Consider the following 24,742-nt stretch of genomic DNA (forward strand, 5'->3'; position numbering starts at 1 on the left):
ATTCTTTTCTTCATAGATTTAGATGTCCATGTAATCATACATCGGTTCATAAAAACCCATTTTTCTGGAAAACGATCTATCCTAAGGAGACGACATAAGAGGATCTTTTTTACTTAAAAATATTTGCGATACAGTAATTTGATTTCAAAAATAAAAAAATGTCACGAACCAAAAAATTAGGGCAACATTTATGTAGGAGACCTCCTGCATGTGAGGCCCTTGACTAAAATCTGCAATTATTAACACAAAAAAATTTTTCCATACCAACTTATTAAAGTATAAGGAATTTCAAAATTTTAGCACAAACCGTTTCAAAAATATTACGAAAAATAACCTTCAGAGTTCCCCATTTGAGGGGTTCTAAGCCTTTTAAGAAGCAATTTTTGGAGTATGTTTATAAGATTTTTTAAAATTATTTTTATCTCTAAAATCACCCCCCAAAATATTTCAACATTATTTACGGACACCCTGTATAAATGATTTCTAGTCATTCACTCTTAATGATGGTGAAGTGAACAAAATTACTTCTCGGTAGAAGGGCCTTATTGTGACCTTCTCTTACTGGATTTTTATCATAGGGCATTCGTTCTTGATCAGTCAGCAGTTTAAAGAGACAAGCATCTTCCTTAAAGAGTAAAGCTTCTCGACACACAAATATATCTTCCAATTATGAATATTCTTCATCGATGGTCAAAAAATTTTGTTTCGTAGAGATAATGTTTGATTTTAAAACGGCATTGGGTTTGTACGGTAGATACTGGATGGGTGTATGCATAGACAATAAAATAATATTGTTTGTAATTATCACTTAAGATTATAAATCAATGAGAATTTTCTATTGATTCCATTTCCTAACCTGAATAATTATACATATTTAGATATTTTATTATAGAGGATGTTCTTAAATATCATTTACATACGAAAGGGAATCTTTAGCTTATTTCATGACTAAAAGTTCATATAAATATAGGTCTGCTAACGCCTATCTAGAGGGTTCACAGTTCAGAAATGTTTAAATTTTTTCTTCCTAGATCCTGCAATTTTTGAACTACACTCACTTTCACATGAAATGCACCACCCAGTAATAATAATAATTAAGTCTTGTAATTTTGACAAAATAATGCTTCATAATAGAGTATCAAATGATCAGACTTTCAATTAAAAGATACAACATTTGATAATGAAAAAATTAATAATAAGTGACATCGCCTCGTACGGCAATGCAAGCACGTACTCTTCGCGGTATGCTTTGCAACAAATGATCAATATCTTCCTGGGGTATTTCATTCCATGCTACCTCAAGATGATGTCGTAGGTCATCCACATTGTTTGGAGGCCTCGGTAAATTTCGAAGACGGCGACTCATCATATCCCAAAGATGTTCGATGGGCGATAGGTCCGGTGACCGTACAGGCCAAGGCAATATTTCCAATTGTGCTTCTTCCAGGTATCGTCGAGTAATGTTCGCACTATGTGGTCTTGCATTATCCTGTTGGAAAATGCCATTTGGTAAAGTTTGCATGAAAGGTACTAATACTGGCCTCAGAACATTGTCAATGTAGCGACATGCGTTTAGGGTGCCTGGAACGAACACAAGAGAAGATCTTCGGCCAACACATATCGCACCCCAGACCATAACACCAGGTGTTAAAGCTGTGTGGCGCCTTTCAGAAAATTGCAAATTTATTCTTTCACCTCGGTATCGTCTTACTCTTCTATGACCATCATTGATCCATAAACAAAATCGCGACTCGTCACTGAAGACGATATTGTTCCACTCATGATTCCAATCAATTCGTTCTTGACACCAGGCCAATCTGGAAGTTTGGTGTTGGGCGGTTAGTGGCAGTCGTAGATTTGGGCGGTATGAATGCAGGCCAAAAGACGAAATTCTTCTGTAAACTGTTGCCATCGATACCCGACGATTTAGAGCTCCCATCCAATCTACTGCAACAGACATTGTTGTTTGGAATCGATCACCAATGGCCATCCGTCTAAGAAGTCGATCTTCACGTGCGTTGCTGCTATGGGGAGGACGTCCGGCTGGACGATGTTGCTGAACCCTTTCTTCAGACCACGAAGACCATATTCTCGCAATCGTGGTGTGGTTCCGATTCATTCTTCGGGCAATCTCACGAAAAGAAAGTCCACCCTCCTTCATGCCGATAATTCGCCCTCTATCAAAATCCGAAACGTGGGAAAAATTTCAACGCTGTCTCACTGGGGGCATTTTGAGATGTCTTGTTCACAGTTCAACAACAAAATAAACTGATATTTCCATGTAAATATTATTTTATTTATTTACAATTGAATAAAAAATCTAATAGGTCGATGATAAAAAAACCACTAGCATTCTTTCTTTTTTACTGAAAGTCTGATCATTTGATACTCTATTATGAAGCATTATTTTACCAAAATTACAAGACTTAATTATTATTATTACTGGGTGGTGCATTTCATGTGAAAGTGAGTGTATTTAGCTAAAATTTAGTATACAGTTTGTGCTGTAGGACTTACATCATTGGAGATATCAAATTATTTTGATAATCTACTGGGTGATATTTTTTCAGGGGCCATGCCCTATTTTTTCACCTGAACTTTTTTGCGGTGCACCGCTAATAAATTCTAAAATACAAAATTGCTTTTTTATTTTGTTGAGATACTTTTTGATCTCTTGCAGTTTTTTATATCTGTGTCAGTTATCGGGCTTCATATAAATATAAAAAAACGATTTTTTGTAATTCACCAGATAAAATTAAATTTATTATGGGTGCTGTATTTTTAAGAATTTTGACAGTTTATTTGGAATTACCTGTTAAAAATTAAAGGCGAGATGATCCTAAATAATAACCTAAATAATAATATTAATCACGTTAACAAGGAAACTACGTGACAGCAACTGTTGAAAATTACCTCCAACCCTTACACATGCGTCTGCTCTTCTTTTCAGTGATGCCCATACTCTTTCGAATATACCTGGAGTATTTCTTATGATTTCAAGTCTATCTACTATTCGGTTTCGTAACTCATTAATTATTATTATCAATTATCATTTATCTGTAGAGAACTTGAACTTATACTTGAAAAGATTTTTCATTGTTACTAACGACGTGAGAATTTTTTACATGCACATATTTTTATATATAATATAAGTCTTCAGGAGCTCACAAATGAAACTGACTAGTAACTACATCTCACTAAGTTTTCGGGATCCTACAGACTGCGCCAATTAAATAGCTTTCCACAGATCAGATATATTTTTTAAAAATTTATTTTGGACAAATCATTAATGCAAAATAGTGTCACTACTCAAAATAACTTCTATGTAATCGAAAGATAACGGAAGAATAAGCGACTATATGAATACGAAGCAGTTTTGTTGCAAATTATACATAGCTCAGTGTTACAATTTAATTAAGGAGAAATACCATCATCTTGGATTGTACAACCTTTGTTTGAGGAAATCCCTTTCTTTAGATTGCATTCTGATGTAAATGTTAAGTTTTTATTAGTTTTATAGAGAAAAAAACTTATAAATCAACATGTTTTGATTGTTTCTGTTATCTTGTTATCTTTAAAAAATCTGACAAATAAATGTGATTTTTGATAATAAATATCTTGATTGTTGATTGTTAAGGACTCTAGGTTATTGTTTCTTGGCGTAGTTTGCTTAGTTTAATTTGTTTTGTACTTTTATCCCTTAAGTTACGCCCATGGTCATCGATACGTATTTGAAGGATTCCATCTGGGCGCCAGACCATCGTACCCATCACGCCATATCGAAGGGCTCTTTATGGCTGGGAAATACGCTACTGGTCAAAGGAAGCTTTCTAAATTGAACCTTTGCCGCGATCCGCAATTCGGCGGATCGCAATACTTCAATGAAAGCGACTTGTATAGGTATTTGCCAGATGGCGGCGATTTTATGGCCTTAGGCGCGACCATTGCCCGTAAGGGCTTCTGGTATTGGTGCGCCCCTGGTTGGAGTTCCTCGGGTTTAGTACTTAAGGGATGATTGCAGTAATTTTGCTCTCTTTGACCAGTGCTCGCTCTAGACATGTGATCGTAAACGTAACTCGTAATCTTCCCAATTAAGCAAACTCCCACTTCATACTTAGACCAATACTTTACCATTATTTATATAAGTGAAATTTAATACAGTCCACTTTCGTAAACCAAATTGTTGTTTTCGTGGTTTTCGTTTATCGAAGGAACCTCAACATTGATATTGATTCATGAAAGTTTCACACCAAGAACTCATATCAAAAAAGTAAAAGGAATAGGCCAGAGTGATCTTAAGCGCACCATTTTTCGTACACTACAGATATCCATCAATTCTAATTTTTTTATTATTAATGATTCATTTGTTGCCACTTTATTTTCGTATATCTAATTTCCAGAAAATTGTTTACACAGTTTATGAGATGCGTGTTCAGAATGTTTTCTCATGCAATGCCTGTTCAATAGTTCTACAAAGAATAGTAAAATAAGTAATTTGGTAAGTAATTGTTTTCTTTTCTTTTCCTTTTCCTTATTTTCCACAAATATAACAGAACTGAAAGAAGAATGATGAGGAAACAGGAATCAATGACAAACTTCGTTCTCTTAATATTCTCATTGGTTCTTGAAGAATCCAGATTTAGCAATATTGTTGGAAGTTCCCAACGTAAACGGTTGAAAACCGTTGGGCCTCCAATCGTTGTTGCGTCCCAATAAAATAGACATCCTCGAGCCACCGTTACGTGCCGAATTAAGATGGGAGCTATGCGTTCCGCCCATCTGGTTCTTTGCGGCTCGGGGTTTGTATCCCAGAATTGAAACCACACCAACCTCCAATAAACCATCAGGAATTCCTCGGCGTAAATATTGCACGATGCGGCACCCAAATTAGAGGGTGGCGGCATTGATATAATTCAGAATAGGTTAAAAAGTAGCATCTCTCCCACCAGTTCTTGCAGCCCTAAGAAGTGGGGAAGTTGGCAGACTCCTCCAGGACGAGATCGGTAGTACAAAAAAAGACCTCTAAGAGTGCAATTGGACTCCCGATTGAGAAAAGTATCTCAATCTCTCAATCTCTCTATCTCTCTCTCGCTACTTAGTAGTTACTCTCATAACTCAGGGTCTATTGGTAGCTGCTCAATCACTCCAAACTCTATACGCGTACACTAAAGCAAAACAGCTCTAGCAATTTCGCGTATTCTCAACCTAGTCCTCAGATCTCGCGTACACGGTGCCTTCGACTGTATCCGCGATTGTGAATTTATACAAGATAGCAGTGTATTAAATGATTAATTGTGCAACAGTGTTTTTTGTGAACTGGATAACCCATAAAACCTACTTCCTCTAAATGACGGTAGACCGTCTGGTCCTTCGAAAAACCCAACCAGCATAAGTGGATTACTCCGTGGGTATCTATAGAGGTAGTCACTACTGTTAGGCAGACTGTAAGAGGCCCTGGCCTAAACAAATATGTAAGATAATTTATTTTCTTCTTTTAGCTGGATACACTCAGCCAAGTCTAAAGGGAAACCAACAGACAATAAAAAATGCTCATTGTTTCCTTTACTTATTTTTCAATAAGTGTCACAAAATGAAAGTTCGCTTGATTGACTAACCATTCCATTTTGTTTACATAAACGGCTCTAGGGATATTACTTAGAGGTAGCAACAGGATTTTTTTGTAATTCTTGTCAAAAAATAAGTAAAAAATTATTATAGATAACATTTTTTAATTTATTTAAAAAAAATAATAAAGATTTGTTGTAAAATCGATAATAACATAAAAACTACATCTCTAAAATTCAGTATATCGTATGGCCTCCCCTAACGTGTACAACTGCTTCACATCGTCTTGATATACTTTCAATGAGATGGTTTATCTTTTCTTGTGGTAAATTTTCTCATAACTGTGGATGAAGTTGGCAAAACTGTGGCATTGTTTGGGGGCGTGGTCGATGTTCTTCAATATTCCTTTGCAACATGTCCGATACATGTTCAATGGGGTTAAGTTCAGGCGGTCTTGACGGAAGCGGTAAATGTTTGATACTTACATTTTCAATCGCATCTATAACGATAACTGCACAATTTGGTCAGGTATTATCATTCAAAAATTGGAAATTTTCTCCTATGGCAGTTTAAAAATTTGGCAAAATATTGTTGATGATGTTCTCTTCATAAATTTGCGTATTCATGCTTCTTTCACATATGTGCAACTCACTTTCCCCACCACAGCAAATTCCTTCCCAGACCATTATTGCGCCCTCCTTAAAAGGACACACTTGTACAATTCTTAACTTTCTGCGTACTCCAGGGTTTATTTTTTTGGGTAAGGGTAACTCTTCTTAAAAGGCGTCTTGAGACTATGTTTACTACTTTAAGTCTCCTATGAATGGTTTCAATGGAAACTTGGACTCCGATAGCGTTCGATAGATTATCGGCCAAATGCCTATATGTCAACATGGGTTCTCTTCCCGCAGAAACAGTAAAAAGTCGGTCTTGCGCAGCCGTAGTTTTCTTTGGTCGTCCTGTGCGCCATATTTCTGCGACCTTTCCAGTTTGTTGAAACCTTATTAATAATCTGGATATCTCACTTTGAGAAACATAGAACAATTGGACTACATCTTGTTGTTTGGATCCAGCCTGCAGCATACCTATAGCCCTATTTTGTTTTCCCGAATTTAACTTTCTCTTAACTATTATAAAAATGTTCGAACTCCTTTGTACAACCAAGTAAAATAACAAGAACCACACAAATGATAGGACATTCGATATCGATGTTTTGATTAGATTTAAAGAGAAAATGTGAAATAATAGTAAACTTAATTTTTTTATCTAAATATAAATATTATATTCGTTTTCGCTTTAAGAGTGGTACGAATAAAATCTATTTACTAACATGCTATTTGATATTTAATAAGATTTGACTATATCTCTATCTTTTGATGTGCAGTCTAGGTTTTTTACTTCTTCTTCAAAATGTATAAACCAATTCAAGGGAAAATAATGATAAGGCAGGAATTTATAAGAGTAAATTCGTTTCTTTTATTCTGAAGACCAAAAGAAGTTAGATTGACCACTCCATCCAGTGAAAAAATCAGAGAGATGCAAAATTTGTCGTTTCGTCGAGAACAATAGCAAATCGAACTAGTATATGCTATATTACATGAAACGTTCTTAGAATTTAGAGAAGGTACAAATCAAAAAATAATATATGTATAGTACGTGCGATTTAAAATTTCATCAATTTGGTGCTACTTTACCATAGAATCGACAATATTGCATCTTTCAAAACATCTTAGAAATGTAAAAACATCTAATGTTCCATAGAGTTTGGGATACTCTGTATATCCTATATTATCCTCATTTCCCCCCATTCTTCTAGAAATATAATTAAATTGAAAGGAAATTTAATAGAAGTCAAGAAGCTTTAATCTACGAGACATGAACATCAAGAAACCAGAACTAACAGTATATAAAGTATTTCTTGTCTTTCGTTCTTTGCTTCGTTCGGGAAACGAAACCAAATTGAAAGGGAAATGATACGGATGCTTTAATTTAAAACCACCTTTATTTCCTTGATCTTGATCAAGATGTGTCAAACTGAGCGTTTCTTTCAGTAAAAAAAATAAAAGAGGGAAACAAGGAATATGATTGTTTTCATCATGTATTTATTGAAAAATCAATAAATTTCAAAGGGAAGTAAAGAGAAATAGGATTCAAATATTTCGACTATCTACGTTTCGTTAGCTAGAAATAAAGGAATGAGATGGGGTTCACTGTTTCTTAAAGAAGTGAAATCTATAATATTATTAGTATTTACTTTCTTCCTTCCTGCACCTAGAAACATCACTAATTTTAAAACTAAATTAAGATAAAAAAATAATATATCACCGACCTTCCGTTTATAAATTTTGTTATAGAATTGTCGCTACTAGAACTAGAACTAAAACTAAAAGTTTTCTTCCTTTCTTCTCCTAGAAATTCAATTAATGTAAAAGTGTAAATCAATATACTATAGCAAAATTATGGAAAACATTCGATATAACGTGAGGTAAATGCATTCAGAAAACGAATCTAACCCATTTCAGTTGAGTACTTATTGGCATAAAATCAACATATGCTGGGCGATCATTGACATTATTATGATGTCTCAAGTGAATATTTTGTCAGACTTCAGTTACTAATGGAAACCTAAATAAGATACAATATGAAACGGTCTAAAGCATCACAAAATAAACATATCTTCTACATGGAGGAAATTCAATTAATATCAAAGATGATTGGATCCTTCCTTTCGAAAAAGCTCTAAAGCTCAAGCATGATTTAATACAACTTTAAAGTTTAAACTTTTAAGCTTTAAAGTTTGGAGGAAGTAAATTTAGCGAATTTGGTAGAACTTAGAGAATCTTGACTTATGGATTAATCAAGGGAACCCTCAAAATGTGGGGAATGAATCCCAGCCAATATTCTCTCTTCTCGCCTATTCATCTTCGACATAACCACTTTTACTCTCCACCATTCTGAGCAAATAATCTCTCATATTGAGTCCATTTTTCTTATTTATTTTGATGTCTTTTACATACTATATTTTTTTGTACTTTCTTCATGATCAATTGTTCTAGATAAAACTTGTAATCTAGAATTTTGGTGGAAACTCGTACGATCTCGATGAACGTTCATGGCTCTATCATGATTTATCGTTCACGTATCTAAGAGCATCATTACTCACCATGAACCCAGCATTTAGCAAACTTTATGACTCTTAAAAAAGCAACATTGCCACTTGTAGTAAAATCAATCTTTTCCGGTTTCCCAGCTGTCCTGTTAGATGAGGGAAAACTAATGGCATTCTCCAAATGGTAAATCAAAATGTCGCCCTTATTCTCCGGAACGTCGGAATTTATGTAGTTCCCCTCAACACAGGTACATACAATCATTTATTACATCCACCTGCCAGTTCTTATTGATTAACACCAACCAACGCGAGAACTTAAAATTAAGATGAACGGCCCGGAATGTCGGTCGGTCGGAGCGGGGATGAAAGAAAATAGATGGTAAAAAAATTCCAGTAAATAGAAGGAAATATTGGATTTTGCGAGTCCTCATGTAGGATTCTTTTACGGCCCTCTAATAATTAAGAACGGCCTTTTTAATAACGTAAATTATTATAGGATGAAGTCTTATATTAAGCTATATTTGCAATAATTACTTGCGAGGCAACCGTCGTAGGCAATCTCTATATGAAAGCCTTGATTCATCCCACAACTATATTTTTTGGTTTAAACTTTTATTTCTCTATCACATATATTTGATCATATATAGATATATTTGAGGAATAACTTGAATCGTGGAGGTCTTAAAATCAAAACGACATTACTAACAATCAGTTAAAGATTATACCACACAGTTTATAGATATGATCTAGTAAAGCCTTTAAAATCTTAACTAGTATCAACCATGCGGGCACGCTACCAGGTACTATGTCAGGTTGGAACAAAATCAACCTCCTTAATTTGCAACAGCGTACTTCTGACAGAATTAAATTGATATATTTTTAGTCATAATCGCCCGGTCTAATATGAATTCAGTTTAAGCAATTACAAAGTTCACCCGGACTAATATAACCGACACCGGATTGCGCTGCGGGTTCCACATCAGTCATAGTTACGCCCGTCGTAAATTTTACATTTGTGACAAAATTTACTGCCATCGGAAATGTAATTTACGATAGTCCTTTTTTCGGACATTTTTGCAACATTTGGGCCGTAATTGTTTTCCTATACTTTATATTTATATACCAGTTTTTCCATTTGAAAGCGCAAATGTATTCTGGCATTAGAAAAATCCAACGAAAAATACAAATAAGTATCTAATCTCATTTAAAGTACCATATTTTAGCAAAAGCTGGATCTACCTGCAAGAATTTTTGTAACATCAAAACACGTCAGAAAATTAACATTTCTACTCTACATCTTTAATATACTTATCAACTGATTGCAAGAATGTACAGAATGTTATTTTTCTAGACTGATGCATCCTTTTTCTTTGGTTATTTCTTAAAAATATCAATTTTCTATTCACTTTAGAGCTTTTCGTATATCTTACTTTTTTTCTGCTCTCATTATTTTTTAGTTACTTGCAAAAACCTGTAGGAATGTACATGATTTTTTGACAAAAGATGCATGTGCTAAAACTCGATAATCCTTTCCTCAAAAGTAGGATTGTTTCTTTAAATCTTTGGAAATAACTGAAAAATGGTGACAGATATGGAAACAATATAAGAGATAAAAAAAGGTTCTAAATTGAACGAGGAATTCGACCGTTTAGAAAGAAACGACCAGCAACGCGACACACAAAGTTTAAAGGGCCAAAAGGGATATGATCTATAGAAGAAAAAACTCCTGTAGATTTTTGCAATCAGTTGCCCCATCTCTAAGTATGTAGATCCTTATTTAACTATAATCGAGGAATAAATCTCTCAATAACTATGGGGCCCATAAAAAAAACTTTCACGCCTTGAAGTACCTCAGAAACGAAATGTTTACTGTATATTTATATGAACGTATCGTCTTAGATCTGGTCGTAGAATATACTGTTAAAATTGTGCTATTTAATTTGGGGACAATCTGTACAGGGTGTCCCGATAATCAATGTCAAAAATGGTATCACGATATTATTTGTGTCAAAACATTAAGATTTAGGTCAAAAGTTATTTGAAGAAAGTTTCTCGTTTAGATGCTATTAGCGGTCAAAGTTCTTGAAAAAAAACATACTTTTTGCTATATCTCGAGAATACTTCAATGGACTTTAATGAATCTCATTGTGCATTTATTCATTAGTACAGGGATTATTTTCATGTAACATTCATGTCTTTTCGTAATGTGAAAGTGGTAAATTCTTAGCCATCTTCGTACAAAAATTATCAGAACTTTTCGTTGAGTAGCTGCATCGTATCGGTTTTTTTTCTGATGATACATTAGCCCTTTCTCCAACTTTTTTATCTCTTGGAAATTTCTTGTACGGTTAATATTTCACATCGAAAAAAATTATTTTCTTTTCTCATACAGAACACCAACTTGCCATTCCTTCAATAATTATTAACACTTGTCAATGTGAACGCTGATGTTACTTATGGAAAATGTCATAAAAATTAATCAAAAGACTGAACTCATAAAAAAAATTTTAAAATTAAAGTAATTAGTAAAAATTAATTTTAAGATCTTTTGAATTTGTAAAGGTCTAGGCGAGTCCCGTAAATACTGAAAATGAATTACGTTATCGGATTATTTACGAATTTACCACCTTGAAGAATAATCCAGAGGTATTAAGAAGGGTCTAATTTAATTTCCGACAAAGAGTCCAATTATGCATTCAAGAAAAGGGGGGTCACTTTCAACATCTGCTATGATTTTTTCAATTATTGAATTTTTCATATTTATCGTTTTTTATAGTTCATTTAAATTGTTTTTTTATTTTTAAAAATTTTTTATGAGTTCAATCTTTTGATTAATTTTTATGACATTTTCCATAAATGACGTCAGCGTTCACATTGACAAGTGTCAATAATTATCGAAGGAATGGCAAGTTGGTGTTCTGTATGAGAAAAGAAAATAATTTATTTCGATGTGAAATGTTAACCGTACGAGAAATTTCCAAGAGATAGAAAAGTTGTAGAAAGGGCCAATGTATCATCAGAAAAAAAACCTATACGATGCAGCTACCCAAAGAAAAGTTCTAATAATTTTTGTACGAAGATGGCTAAGAATTTACCACTTTCACATTACGAAAAGACATGAATGTTACATGAAAATAATCCCTGTACTAATGAATAAATGCACAATGGGATTCATTAAAGTCCATTGAAGTATTCTCGAGATATAGCAAAAAGTATGTTTTTTTTCAAGAACTTTGACCGCTAATAGCATCTAAACGAGAAACTTGTTTCAAACAACTTTTGACCTAAATCTTAATGTTTTGACCCAAATAATCTCGTGATACCATTTTTGACATTGATTTTTGGGACACCCTGTATATGTACATATAGCCTGTGATAGAAAGTTCAAAGTCCACAAAGCTCAATTTGGTGAATAATACAAAATATAATGATTATCATAGTTGGTGGGTTATCGATTCTATTTTTTTCTAGCTATTTCACTATAAGTTATTAAATTTATAAAGGGTATAAATAAGTTTCCGTTTGATATCAAAAATTAGGAATTTATTGTGAAAGAACGGTGCATTATGTTTTATTCAAAGTATTGTCCATCGCTGGCCACTACTTTTTCCCATCTTTCTTGCAGTATTCGAATACCACATCGGAAGAACTCTTCATCTTTTGAGGCAATCCATGAATCGACCCAATCTTTGGTATCTTCATATGATGCAAAGCGTTGTTCAGATAGAGCATGTGCCATCGACTGGAATAAGTGATAGTCAGATAGGGCAAGGTCTGGTGAATATGGCGGATGGGGTAGGACTTCCCAATGAAGCGTTTCCAAATAGGTTTTGACCGGCCCCGCAATATGCGGACGAGCATTATCATGTAGAAGAAAAATGTTGTGTCTGGAGTAGTAATGGGCGTATTTTTCCTTGAGTGCTTAACTCAATCTCATTAATTGTGTTCGGTAAAGAATTCCAGTAATAGTTGTGTTCGGTTTGAGCAACTCATAATATATGACACCAAGCTGATCCCACCAAATACACAACATAAGTTTTTTTTCCATGAATATTTAGTTTGGCTGTCGATGTTGGAACATAGCCAGGTGGTTCTCATGATTTTCTCTTCTTTGGGTCATCGTAATGGATCCATTTTTCATTGCCAGTGATTACTCCATGCAAAAATCCTTTTTTTATGCCTGACAAGCAGCATTTTACTCGTGCAAAATCAGCGTTCAACGTCTCTCGGTTTTAATTCATGAGAAAACCAATTTCCCTGTTTTTTAATCATTCCTAACATTTTTAAACGATGCAAAATTGCTTGTTGAGTCACTTCTAATGTAAGTGCAAATTCTTTTTGCGTTTAGGATGAATCTTCCTCCAATAATACTTCTAATTCCGTATTTTTGTATAGTTTAGGTCTTCAACTGCGTTCTTTGTCTTCCACGTCAAATTCACAGTTTTTAAATTTGTGCAACCACTTGCAACTTAACTCTCACTTAAAGCAGTCTCAGCATATGCTTCTACAAGCAATCAATGCGCCTCAGCTGCAAATTTCTACAAATTAAAGAAGTAAATTAAAAGTTCCCACAATTGACACTTATTCGGTGCAAAAGTTGGACATTACTGAAACAAATTATGTGATGCTGTTAAGGAGTCACTAATGTTTCAAGGTCATGTTGTTACTAGATGACCAAACTTGCGAAAGTACGTTTTACATCTGACAATTTCAAAATAATCTTCTGGTGAGGCCATGTTTTGTCAAACGACAAAAACTTATTTATACACCTTATATCATAATGTTAACATTTTAAACCCAAATATAAAAAATTGTTTTTTTGTAACAGAAAAATAAATAGCATTTTATAGTAGAATAGATCCTTCTAAATAAGAAAATTACCAAAAAAAGCTGTAGCACCTAAGGTTTTCTTGTTACATTAAACAAAACATATGTACAACAATGGTACCACTTAATATATTTAAAAAATCATTTTACAAATAATTTGATCCTGTATATCGACTATATTTACAATTTTTGTTGTGTCAAGTATTGTGGTAACATAAGAAAAAACAAAAATCAAACGCATTTATTTGAAAAACCATCATTCTATTTTTTCTTTTATAGGGGGTCACATCTTCCCTCTTTAAAAACCAACAGTAGTTACTCATCATGGCTGAATCCCATCGTCCTTGGTACCGAATTTCCATTGTCCTGATATCTTGACGAAACCTTTTACCCTGCTCGTCACTGCCAACTCCCAAATTCTCAGGAAAAGAAATTAAATGGAAATGGAAAAAGTGAATTTTCAATGACATTCGGCCACCAAGCGCTTTGTAAGAGTATAAAAGCAAATTAACTAGTTCTTCGTAGTTCGGATTCATAAAGTTGCCTAAAAATCCCCTCACTACATTTGCAAATAAGTTCCAAACTCTAAGTTCTTGTGTGGTGAGCTTTTCTATAAAATTAACATCGTCCAGTAATTTTCTAATTAGTGGCCCAATAAAAATGCCTTCTTTTAATTTGACGTCACTTAACTGAGGAAAGATTTGCCTTAGGTATTTAAATCCTTCACCCTCATTATTTATATCCTTCACAACGTTCTTTATCAGCCCAAGTTTAATGTGAAGAGTAGGTAAAAGGACATTTTTTGGGTCTACAAGAGACACATATTTAACATTTTGAGTTTCTGGTTGAAATTCACTCTTTTCGGGCCAAATTTTCCCAATTCCAATTAAATCCCCAAAATACATGAAATAAGCTTTTTTCGCATTTTCTGAAAACAGTCTGGCTCGAGATGTCATAAGAAATTCTCCACAAATATAACAAAACTTGTCAGGAGCTGTTTGCAACTGCAGCACGTTTGACTTGACATTCTTGTCGTTCAAAAAACTATCTTAACAACGCAAAACCACTCAGTTCGAAATTAAAATGAAGATTGAATAAGAAAACAAGTTTTATGTTGTAAACGCTTTAATTTTAAATATATTTTGGTTTTAAACTGTATCCTTTTTAACGACCCCTCTCATAAAATTTACTACTTGTCGATATAAAAGGGTCTACTGAGGTTACTAAAAAGTGGTACGTTTTAGGGTTTTATGGTTTTTTTTTATTATTAGAAAAGTATTAGTATTATAAAAATAATGTACTGAACTGTGTTACTAAAATTGTGTCGGCCGGTGTAATATACACTCACTTTCACATGAAATGCACCACCCAGTAATAATAATAATTACGTCTTGTAATTTTGGTAAAATAATGCTTCATAATAGAGTATCAAATGATCAGACTTTCAGTAAAAAAGAAAGAATGCTAGTGGTTTTTTTATCATCGACCTATTAGATTTTTTATTCAATTGTAAATAAATAAAATAATATTTACATGGAAATATCAGTTTATTTTGTTGTTGAACTGTGAACAAGACATCTCAAAATGCCCCCAGTGAGACAGCGTCGAAATTTTTCCCACGTTTCGGATTTTGATAGAGGGCGAATTATCGGCATGAAGGAGGGTAGACTTTCTTTTCGTGAGGTTGCCCGAAGAATGAATCGGAACCACACCACGATTGCGAAGATATGGTCTTCGTGGTCTGAAGAGAGGGTTCAGCGACATCGTCCAGCTGGACGTCCTCCCCGTAGCAGCAACGCACGTGAAGATCGACTTCCTAGACGGATGGTCATTGGTGATCGATTCCAAACAACAATGTCTGTTGCAGTAGATTGGATGGGAGCTCTAAATCGTCGGGTGTCGATGGCAACAGTTTACAAAAGAATTTCGTTTTTTGGCCTGCATTCATACCGCCCAAATCTGCGACTGCCACTAACCGCCCAACACCAAGCTTCCAGATTGGCCTGGTGTCAAGAACGAATTGATTGGAATCATGAGTGGAACAATATCGTCTTTAGTGACGAGTCGCGATTTTGTTTATGGATCAATGATGGTCGTAGAAGAGTCAGACGATACCGAAGTGAAAGAAGAAATTTGCAATTTTGTCAAAGGCGCCACATAGTTTTAACACCTGGTGTTATGGTCTGGGGTGCGATATGTGTTGGTCGAAGATCTTCTCTTGTGTTCGTTCCAGGCACCCTAAACGCACGTCGCTACATTGACAATGTTCTGAGGCCAGTATTAGTACCTTTCATGCAAACTTTACCAAATGGCATTTTCCAACAGGATAATGCAAGACCACATAGTGCGAACATTACTCGACGATACCTGGAAGAAGCACAATTGGAAATACTGCCTTGGCCTGTACGGTCACCGGACCTATCGCCCATCGAACATCTTTGGGATATGATGAGTCGCCGTCTTCGAAATTTACCGAGGCCTCCAAACAATGTGGATGACCTACGACATCATCTTGAGGTAGCATGGAATGAAATACCCCAGGAAGATATTGATCATTTGTTGCAAAGCATACCGCGAAGAGTACGTGCTTGCATTGCCGTACGAGGCGATGTCACTCAATATTAATTTTTTAATTATTAAATGTTGTATCTTTTAACTAAAAGTCTGATCATTTGATACTCTATTATGAAGCATTATTTTGCCAAAATTACGAGACTTAATTATTATTATAACTAGGTGGTGCATTTCATGTGAAAGTGAGTGTATAATGACTCACACCAATCAAACTAATAAGTAATATGCTCCGAATTTTTGTTGAAACTTGCATGATGACTCACATTATCTAACATTATCTAATCTCTTATCACCATTACATTTAAAACCAAAGTTTTAAATTACAATTAGTAGAGCTTTGGGTTTCACGTAAAGCCTAATTATAGTGGTCATCGAATTAGTGAAAAATGGATAATAAAAATGAAGTTCAAAACGAGGACATTAACGCCAAGAAAAACGGACTAACCAAGTTGCACAAGAGTTGCATAGCAGGACTACTTGATGACGTGACAAATTTACTAGCCCAAGGTGCAGATGTCAAAATTGTAGATACCGAAAATGATACAATTTACAACGGGAAAACTGGTTTACATTTTGCGGCTGAGAACAATTACACAGAAATTATAAAAGTGCTTTTGAATCACGACATTACTATTATTGATATACAAAACAACGGTGGTTTTACTGCTTTACAATGTGCCGCGTTTACTGGAAACGTTGAAGCTACTGAAGTTTTATTGAAGTTTGAAGCTGATACAGAACGAGGAGATAAAAATGAGTGGAAACCTTTACATACTGCAGCATCAGCAGGGCATAATACAAAATCAAAAATGTCAAATTTTCTTACAATAGTGGAACTTTTACTAAATCATAGAGCTAATTTGGAAAGTACGAACCTGTACAACGATACACCTCTGCATATCGCGTTTTTCTTTGATAATATTGAAATAGCTGCGTTCCTTTTTGTCAAGGGTGCTAATCTAAATGCAGCAGATGTGTATGGAAATAAAGCAATCGACAAATTAAAACCAAATATGAAGGAAACATTTAATAATTGCGTCATCTATTACAATATATACTGCCAGAATAACTAAGACTTATATAAAAGTCTACATTACATATATGTATATCGGAGATTTAGTAATTCATAAATTTTAGTATTATAGTATTAGTGTTAGTAATAAGATGAAGACGGGAAAATTGACAGAGTCATGTAGGGATGAAGCACTGTCGAACGAAGTTACTACTACGGCTGCTACTAGATGTGGGGGAATCCCATTTTGGACAGGGATATCTCCAGGGAACTGAGAAGAAATAGCAAGAACAGAAAAGAATCAGTCGAGATATAGAAAGGCAGAAATAAGCAATAGTAAATTGGTTAGTTTGTCTTTCTATATTTTGCTAATACATTAACATTTCTTAGCCATGGAATATGTTCATAATGTTATTCTGACAAATATAAGTTATCAATATACGTATATTCTATATACAGTAAAGGAAAATTTATTAGTACCTACTTCCTATCTAGTATATTTTCATTATTAAAAATATGTTTATCAACGGCATCGCTCCTGCACTGTACACCTATAGTAACTCACAGCTTAAATGATGCAGTCGATATTAAGAGATACTAACTCGTCTCAGGGACACAATATTTATTTTGAAAACATGACATAATAAAATTGATTTAATATGACTTTTTTTAAAAGCATTTAAATTAATGTTTTGCCTCAAATGTGCTACACTTAAGAAACGAAAATATTTTATGAAATTATGTCAAATTTTAATATCGCAGAATAAATGATGCAAAATTATAAAGATAACAGGGTTAACAAACTATTATAAATTAATATGACACTGCTAATACTTTGTCGGTTCTTTGTTATTAATATCGCTCGTAGGCGTCGAAGCACTAATTCTACCAACTTTTTTGTGTCTTTTGTGTAATGGTGCTCTAAGCATCAGTAATTATTGTTTTTAATTCATATTTGTTAGATATTGGGTGATTATGTACTTTATTTTTGAATATCAACCACAAATTTTCAATTACATTTAAATCTAGTAACTGGGCTGGTACTTTAATGAAATTTGGGCAGTTATAAAGCAACCAACTGGACGGTATGATATATGCTTGGGACCGTTATCACGATAAAAATGATCATTATTATTAAGTATTAATTTTTGAGCACTTGATACAAGATGTCTTAGCACAGGGTGTAACATTTAAACTGGAATATCGAAATATCTCGAATACTAGGTATCCTATAAAGAAATGTTTTAGTCTGAGAAGAAAATGTATTAGTGCTAAAGTTGACTCCCCTTCACCCCCCGTTTAGGAGGGTTGTAGTTAACTTTTTAATTTCAACCTTTGTTTTTTACAGATTTGGATAATGCGGCTAAAAATAAAAAATTGCCTGAAACATTTTTTTTCGATTAGTGCTAGAAAACACTGTAATTAACGAAATTCAATTTCTCTTTCACTTATAATTTACTGAAGGGTTTGATGATATCTACTTTAGAATTAATGAAAATGTGAATTTTTGTATAGTTTTTATTTAAAGTAAATGTCCAAAATGGTGTCCCCGAACTTCAATGCACTCATTTATTTAAAGGTTTTAAAGGACTTTTCACATCTACGAAGTGTGTTTTCTGAAATATTAAAACAAGAGTTTATAATTCACAGAATCATATCCTCACGTGTCGTTGGCATTTCTTTGGGAATCTGATGTTTGAGATATCCCCACAAAAAGAAATCGGGTGAAGTAAGATCTGGAGATCTAGCAGGCCAATTCACCGGATCAGTCCGCCGATTCATCGAGCGTTAAAATTACGATTAAGAATTTCCCGTGCCACCACAGAATAGTGAGCCGGATAACGTTTATGTTGAAACTACATGTTCTAACTCACTTCTAAGTTTAAGTCCTGGAACAATATGGGCAGTTCATGTTTTCAAAATATTGCAGTACATTTCACCATTCAACTTGCTTTCAATTGTATACGATCCGATAAGTTTACTGCCAATGATTCCACATATGTTGAGAGTTCAAGGGCGTTGCTGCTCAACTTGTCGAAGGCCACGCGGATTTTCAAGCATGTTTGTCTATTAACTGTACCATGATTTGTAAACGATGAGTTGTCAAAGAATAATACACAACGGAAAAAATTAGGATTTCATTCTATCTGTCCAGATGTCTACTCATAAAAGTCTAAACGATTTGGAAAATCTTCCTCATAGAGCTCTTGGTACATAGAGAGATAATAAGGATGAAACTTGTGCGTTCTCAGCATTCTCCACACACACATATGAGAAATTCATGATGATCCTGATAATTTTCTTGTATTCACTTGAGGATTAAAAGCCACAGCGCTTAGAACTGCAATTTGATTGTTTTCTCCACATATAATAGCTGAGCGACTTCTTTTCTTCTAATTTACAACCCTTCATTAATAATTTTTTAATCACACGATAGAAAGAAGTCCGGATCGTGGTCTTTCAGGAAAATGCTGAGGGTAGAGATTGACAGCATTATCTAAATACCTACCAGCTTCTCCATACACCAAAACCATTTGGATTATCTCTTCTACGGTCAAACAATGCATCGTGTACAAATATTAACAACAGAATATTCAAAAGTAAATGTTTTATTTATTTATGTTATTATTTATTTATCACATTTTATTATCATATAATTTTGTTGTTCTATAGAATTTTTTTTAAAGTGGAGGTTGCCATTTAAAATATGAATTGATTGTTAATTACAGTGTTTATTAACATAAATCGAAAAAAATGTTTCAGATATTTTTAAAATTTTTAACAACATTATCTGAATTTGTAAAAAAACGAGGGTTGCCACTTGAAATTAAAAAGTTAACCCCCACCCCTCCCACATGGTGGGTGGAGGGGAATCAACTTTAGCACCAATACATTTTCTCCACAGAGTGATTAAGCTTTAATACTAAACATTTCTTTACAGGATGCTTATAATTCAAGATATTTCGATATTCCAGGTAAAAACTGTATATAAAAATGCAAATATTGGTCCATAAGTGATTCAATAAAATGCAAGGTACCTACTCCTGCAGACGACATACACCTTCACATCAGTGCACCTCCACCGTGCTTCACCGTAACTTTCAAATTTTTAAATTTAGCCCTTTATTAAGTTTTCTCCATATTTTTCCATCCGGCCCAAATAAGTTGATTTTGGTTTCATCAGCAAATATTACTGAATTCCATAAGTTTAAATCTTTACTAATGTGCTCTCTGGCGAACTCCAATCGTGCCCTTTTATTTTTTTAAAATTAATAAACAGCTTATTTCTGGCAGTTCAACTTTGTATGTCATTTTTTCTCAAAATGCGTCAAATTATTTTCTTGTCGCATCTTTTTCCAAATTGTCTTTTCACCTCGACAAACAATGTTGGATAACTTTGTTTAGGATTATTCTCATACAATCCATCGTTCTTCGCGTTTCGTAAATATTTCATTTAGGGCCATCCGAGACTTAATCGCGATTCTATTTTCACGCGGTAACGCTCAATTATGTGCTGAACAGTTGATGGACATCTATTTATCATTTTGCCTATGTCTCTTTGGCTGTATCCATCTCTGTGGTGGATCAGAATTAAGTTTCTTTCATTTACCGTTGTTTAGCGACCCATTCTTTTGTAGTTTCATTTAACTGATTGAAATTTGTTTTGAAATGTCAAATTAAGTAAAAAACAATTGCTAATTCAACGCCGACTTCGTAAATTTAAATTGATACGTTTTGCTCCGTTTTTTTAACTTCATCATTTAAGCTGTTTTATTTAAATCGCATGTAAAATTCAATAAATATTTATTATTGCTTAAGAGAGGCACATGTGAGTAAAATATTAACTCATACGCTTTCAGAACATTCATCTTAGTTTAATTTCAGTATATTGTTTTTTCTAAATAAAATTATGCCACTGGGGCAAATTAGTTTTTTCAATGCGGTCTGCATTATTTAAGCTGTGAGCCACTGTATATACAGACCGTCCCGGATAAGAATTCACTCTGCAGGGATCTCGTAAACCATAAGAGGTACGGAAGTGGTTAAATTAGAGGAAAGTTGCGCCTTTTTGTTGTTTGTGCAAAATTGTGTTTTTAAATTGGAAAAATTCCGAATGGATCCGAAGTTATTTGAGAAAACCCGATTTTTCACGATTCTTTTTTACTATTTTCTGATTTTATTTCAAACAATGTGGTAAAATAAATTTAACATTCTCATTGTCACTTTTCCTCCTCTACAAGATGGTGTTTTTTATATTTTCAATCCGACGTTTCGCTACTTCGAAACCATCATCATCTTTGTTTTTTTTTAAATAGTCAATATATTTTATTTCACGCTCAGTAAATTCTACTTTTTCTCTAAATCCAACAATATATCACACTTATGATTTACTCCTATTAAATAGTTTAGTACAAAAAACCTCATTCACCGTTTTCCAACATAACGAAATTTTTATTCGACATCATGAGTGATTTTGAAAATATGTTTTTTTAATCTATCAATTAGTAAACAAGAAAATAAATACAAAAACAGCGTTTAAAATTGTTTTTTTGGTCCAAATATTCCACCCTCATTCTCCAAACATAAATAACATCGATTAACAATTTCCTCCATAACACTATTTGAAATCTCTGAAGTTATCTTTCTTATTGCAAATCGAACTGCAACTTTCAATTCATTATTTTGAAAAGTCTTACAGTAAATTTAATTTTTAAAGAATTCCCAAAAGAAAAAATCCATTGGTATAATATCGGGATATCATGGTGGCCAGCTTATAAAACCCTTAGTAGAAATTAAATTATTTTAAAAACAGTCTCTTAAATATTCAGTTTTATGTCTAGACTTGTGAGGAGAAACTCCATCTTTTTAGAACCACATATTACTGGTTCCTGCTAAAGAAAGGTCGTCCAGAATATCTTCAATTTAGTTTCTTAAAAAGTGTCCATACCTTTTAGAATTTAAAGTTTCCTCGTAAATTATGAGTCCAATAATTTTTGTTTCCAAAATACCACACATTAAATTCAAAGCGCTGTTGATATCTGGATGTTTGAGTGTTATTTTCATCTTTTGTTGCCCAATAATTATAAGTTTTTCGATTAAAAATGTCATTGTTTGAAAAATAATTCTCGTCTAACCGCAAAATCTAATAAGGAAAATCTTCATAACATAACATGTCTAGTAAACCATTTACAAGAGATTTTTCTATGTTCGAAGTCCCCAACAAGAAAACTTTGAGAGATGTGATACTTAAAAAGGTGGTATCTTTGCTTACTAAGAATTCTTTGTGCTACTGTTTTAGGAACAACATAGTCATTTTCTTCGAAGACTTACATTATTATTTTCTTATACCGCAAGCAAAATAGCAATTTCCTGTTCAGGTTAAAAATTTTTTTGGCGATTGAAACACTAGCTTGTTAATGGATCATATTTTTTCAAACTTTTAATTGATCGTTTAAAAATCGACTGATGGGGTTGACGTAGTTCGGAATATTTTTGAAAATATGGTATCTGGGCTTGGGAACAATTTTTATGATTTTCAAAATAACAGCAAAACGTATCAGATTTTTCTTCATTGGAATATTGTTCCATTACTTTAAATTTTATTACGCGAAAATACAACATAAATCAACGACTATTAAGTAATAATACTTAAATACCATAATTGACAGGTATTGATTGTATTATAACTAGATGACTGATCTAAACAAATGATTTTTAAAGCCATTCATGATTTCTTGGACTAAACCATTTAATAAATTATAAATGTCATATATCATTGGATTCAGGAAAAAGGTAGAATTTACTGAGGGTAAAATAAAATTTGTTGACTATTTAAAAAAAACAAAGTTGGAAATTTAAAAACACCATCTTGTAGAGTGGAAAAAGTGGAAATGAGAACGAGAAATTTATTTTAACATATTTTTTAAAATAAAATAAAAAAACAGTAAAAAAAGAATTGTGAAAAATCGGTTTTCTTCAAATAACATCGGATCTACTAGAATTTTTCAAGTTTGAAAACCTGATTTTGTAGAACAGAAAGGCGCAACTTTTCTCTAATTTAATCACCTCCTTATCTCTTATGGTTTACGAGATCCCTGTAGAGTGTATTCTTGTCCGGGATACTCAGTATAAAAGTTGACAAACATAATAATGACCTAGAAAAACTGGATAAAGCATTAGTTTTTACAGTTTTGACCTCCTTTTATGAAAAATGAGGTATTAACCCATGGCCACAAAATCGAAATCATAACATATTACGTCTTATGCGTACGTGCTGATGCATAATCTCCAACTACAAAATCACGTTGTTGGGACACTAATACATAGCGGCCTTTCGGTAAAAAAAAATGACGCAACTTTTTTAGACAAAACCATCATAGAGAAGTATACATACAGGACATTGATGGTTTCACCGCATTACATTCAACTATATTTCGCGGCAATTAAAAAACCGTCGAAGTTTTGGTGAATACTTGAATAATATGGATAGATGGAAACTTTTGCATTGCATTTCATCAGAAAGACATACCAGGATTGTATAATTGTTGTTGGATCATGGAACTGATTTGGAAAGCATTAACAAATACAAGAACACACCTAATCGTCATGCGATATTTTTTAAGATATATTACATTGCTAGTGTTTTGTTATCCTTAAGAAGGCCAGTCTGATTCATGCAGATGTGGATTGCGTATAGAATTCTAACGTGCGGATTATGGAGTAAGGGTAATAGACGAAGAAAATCGAAAATTAGCTATGTTTTTTACATAAAATTTAGTATACCTATATACAGTGTGTTAATTTGAAAACTTACCATTTCAAATATCGTAAAAACGAAAATACATATGAAATTACTTAGTAAGGTGGTCTTCCAGATTGCGAGAAGTAACACTTTTGACATTACCTATGTAAACCTATTTGTCACCCCTTGCCATCCCGCTGTGCCCATTTGAAAATTTAAAATAGTATACCCCACCGAGTTGCACCTCATATTAAAGGTAATTAAAAGTACAAAATATCGGTGAATTAAGATTTGTTGATTTATCAAAGCGGTTACAAAAATCAAGGAAAAACTGATAATACGATTTCAAATACATGCAATAAATTTTCAAACTTCTCAGATTTTTTGACATTCTTTTCTGTTCAACACATAGATGAACAAATGTTTTTCATTAGATGGGACACATTTCATTCATTATTTTCGGACAGAAACTCATTTTACAAAGATTTTGCCATTTAATATTTGTTAAACAATGTATGTACGATCGATAACATTAACGTTTTCATTAACATGGTATATTCTTTAGAAGAAAGAGTTAAGAAATTGTTTTAATGTATGGTGCGAATAACTAATTCCCTTGGCATACTGCTAGAATTTTCAACGAGAAATATCCTCACAAAATTATTTTGCATATCTACGTGAAACAACTTCTAGAAAAATTTATAACAACAGGGACAGTAGCCAATTTAAAATGAAATCAAACGAAAGTATTGAATCAGGATATCTGTTTTTCCGATGAATGCACATTTTATTTAAATGGTTTTGTTAACAAGCAGAATTATCGTTATTGGTGCAACGAAAATCCTCTAGTTTCCAGGAAAGTCATACTCAGTGACCTCAAAAAGTTAATATATGGACAGGAATATTGGGAGAT

The 24,742-nt window shown here is 33.4% G+C and overlaps 2 protein-coding genes across 3 annotated transcripts in view; one reads left to right on the forward strand and one right to left on the reverse strand.

The window, feature by feature from the left end:
* Window positions 1-24,742, reverse strand: part of LOC136413866 (lachesin-like) — a 201,549-nt gene that overhangs the window by 149,344 nt on the left and 27,463 nt on the right. The window lies entirely within an intron of this gene.
* LOC136413772 (putative ankyrin repeat protein RF_0580) lies at window positions 16,462-17,362 on the forward strand. The gene is made up of 2 exons (XM_066397476.1): window positions 16,462-17,051; window positions 17,221-17,362. The coding sequence occupies exons 1-2, from the start codon at window positions 16,462-16,464 to the stop codon at window positions 17,360-17,362; spliced, it is 732 nt and encodes a 243-aa protein (XP_066253573.1).

This window comes from Euwallacea similis, chromosome 15 (genome assembly GCF_039881205.1).
Source record: "Euwallacea similis isolate ESF13 chromosome 15, ESF131.1, whole genome shotgun sequence".
NCBI lineage: Eukaryota > Metazoa > Arthropoda > Insecta > Coleoptera > Curculionidae > Euwallacea > Euwallacea similis.

What these genes read in the sequence shown, in the direction of transcription:
- LOC136413772 (XM_066397476.1), top strand. Translation starts at nt 16,462, where the DNA reads ATGGATAATAAAAATGAAGTTCAAAACGAGGACATTAACGCCAAGAAA. An exon ending in AATCTAAATGCAGCAGATGT is followed by an intron (nt 17,052 to 17,220) that starts GTATGGAAATAA and finishes TTAGTATTATAG; the next exon opens with TATTAGTGTTAGTAATAAGA.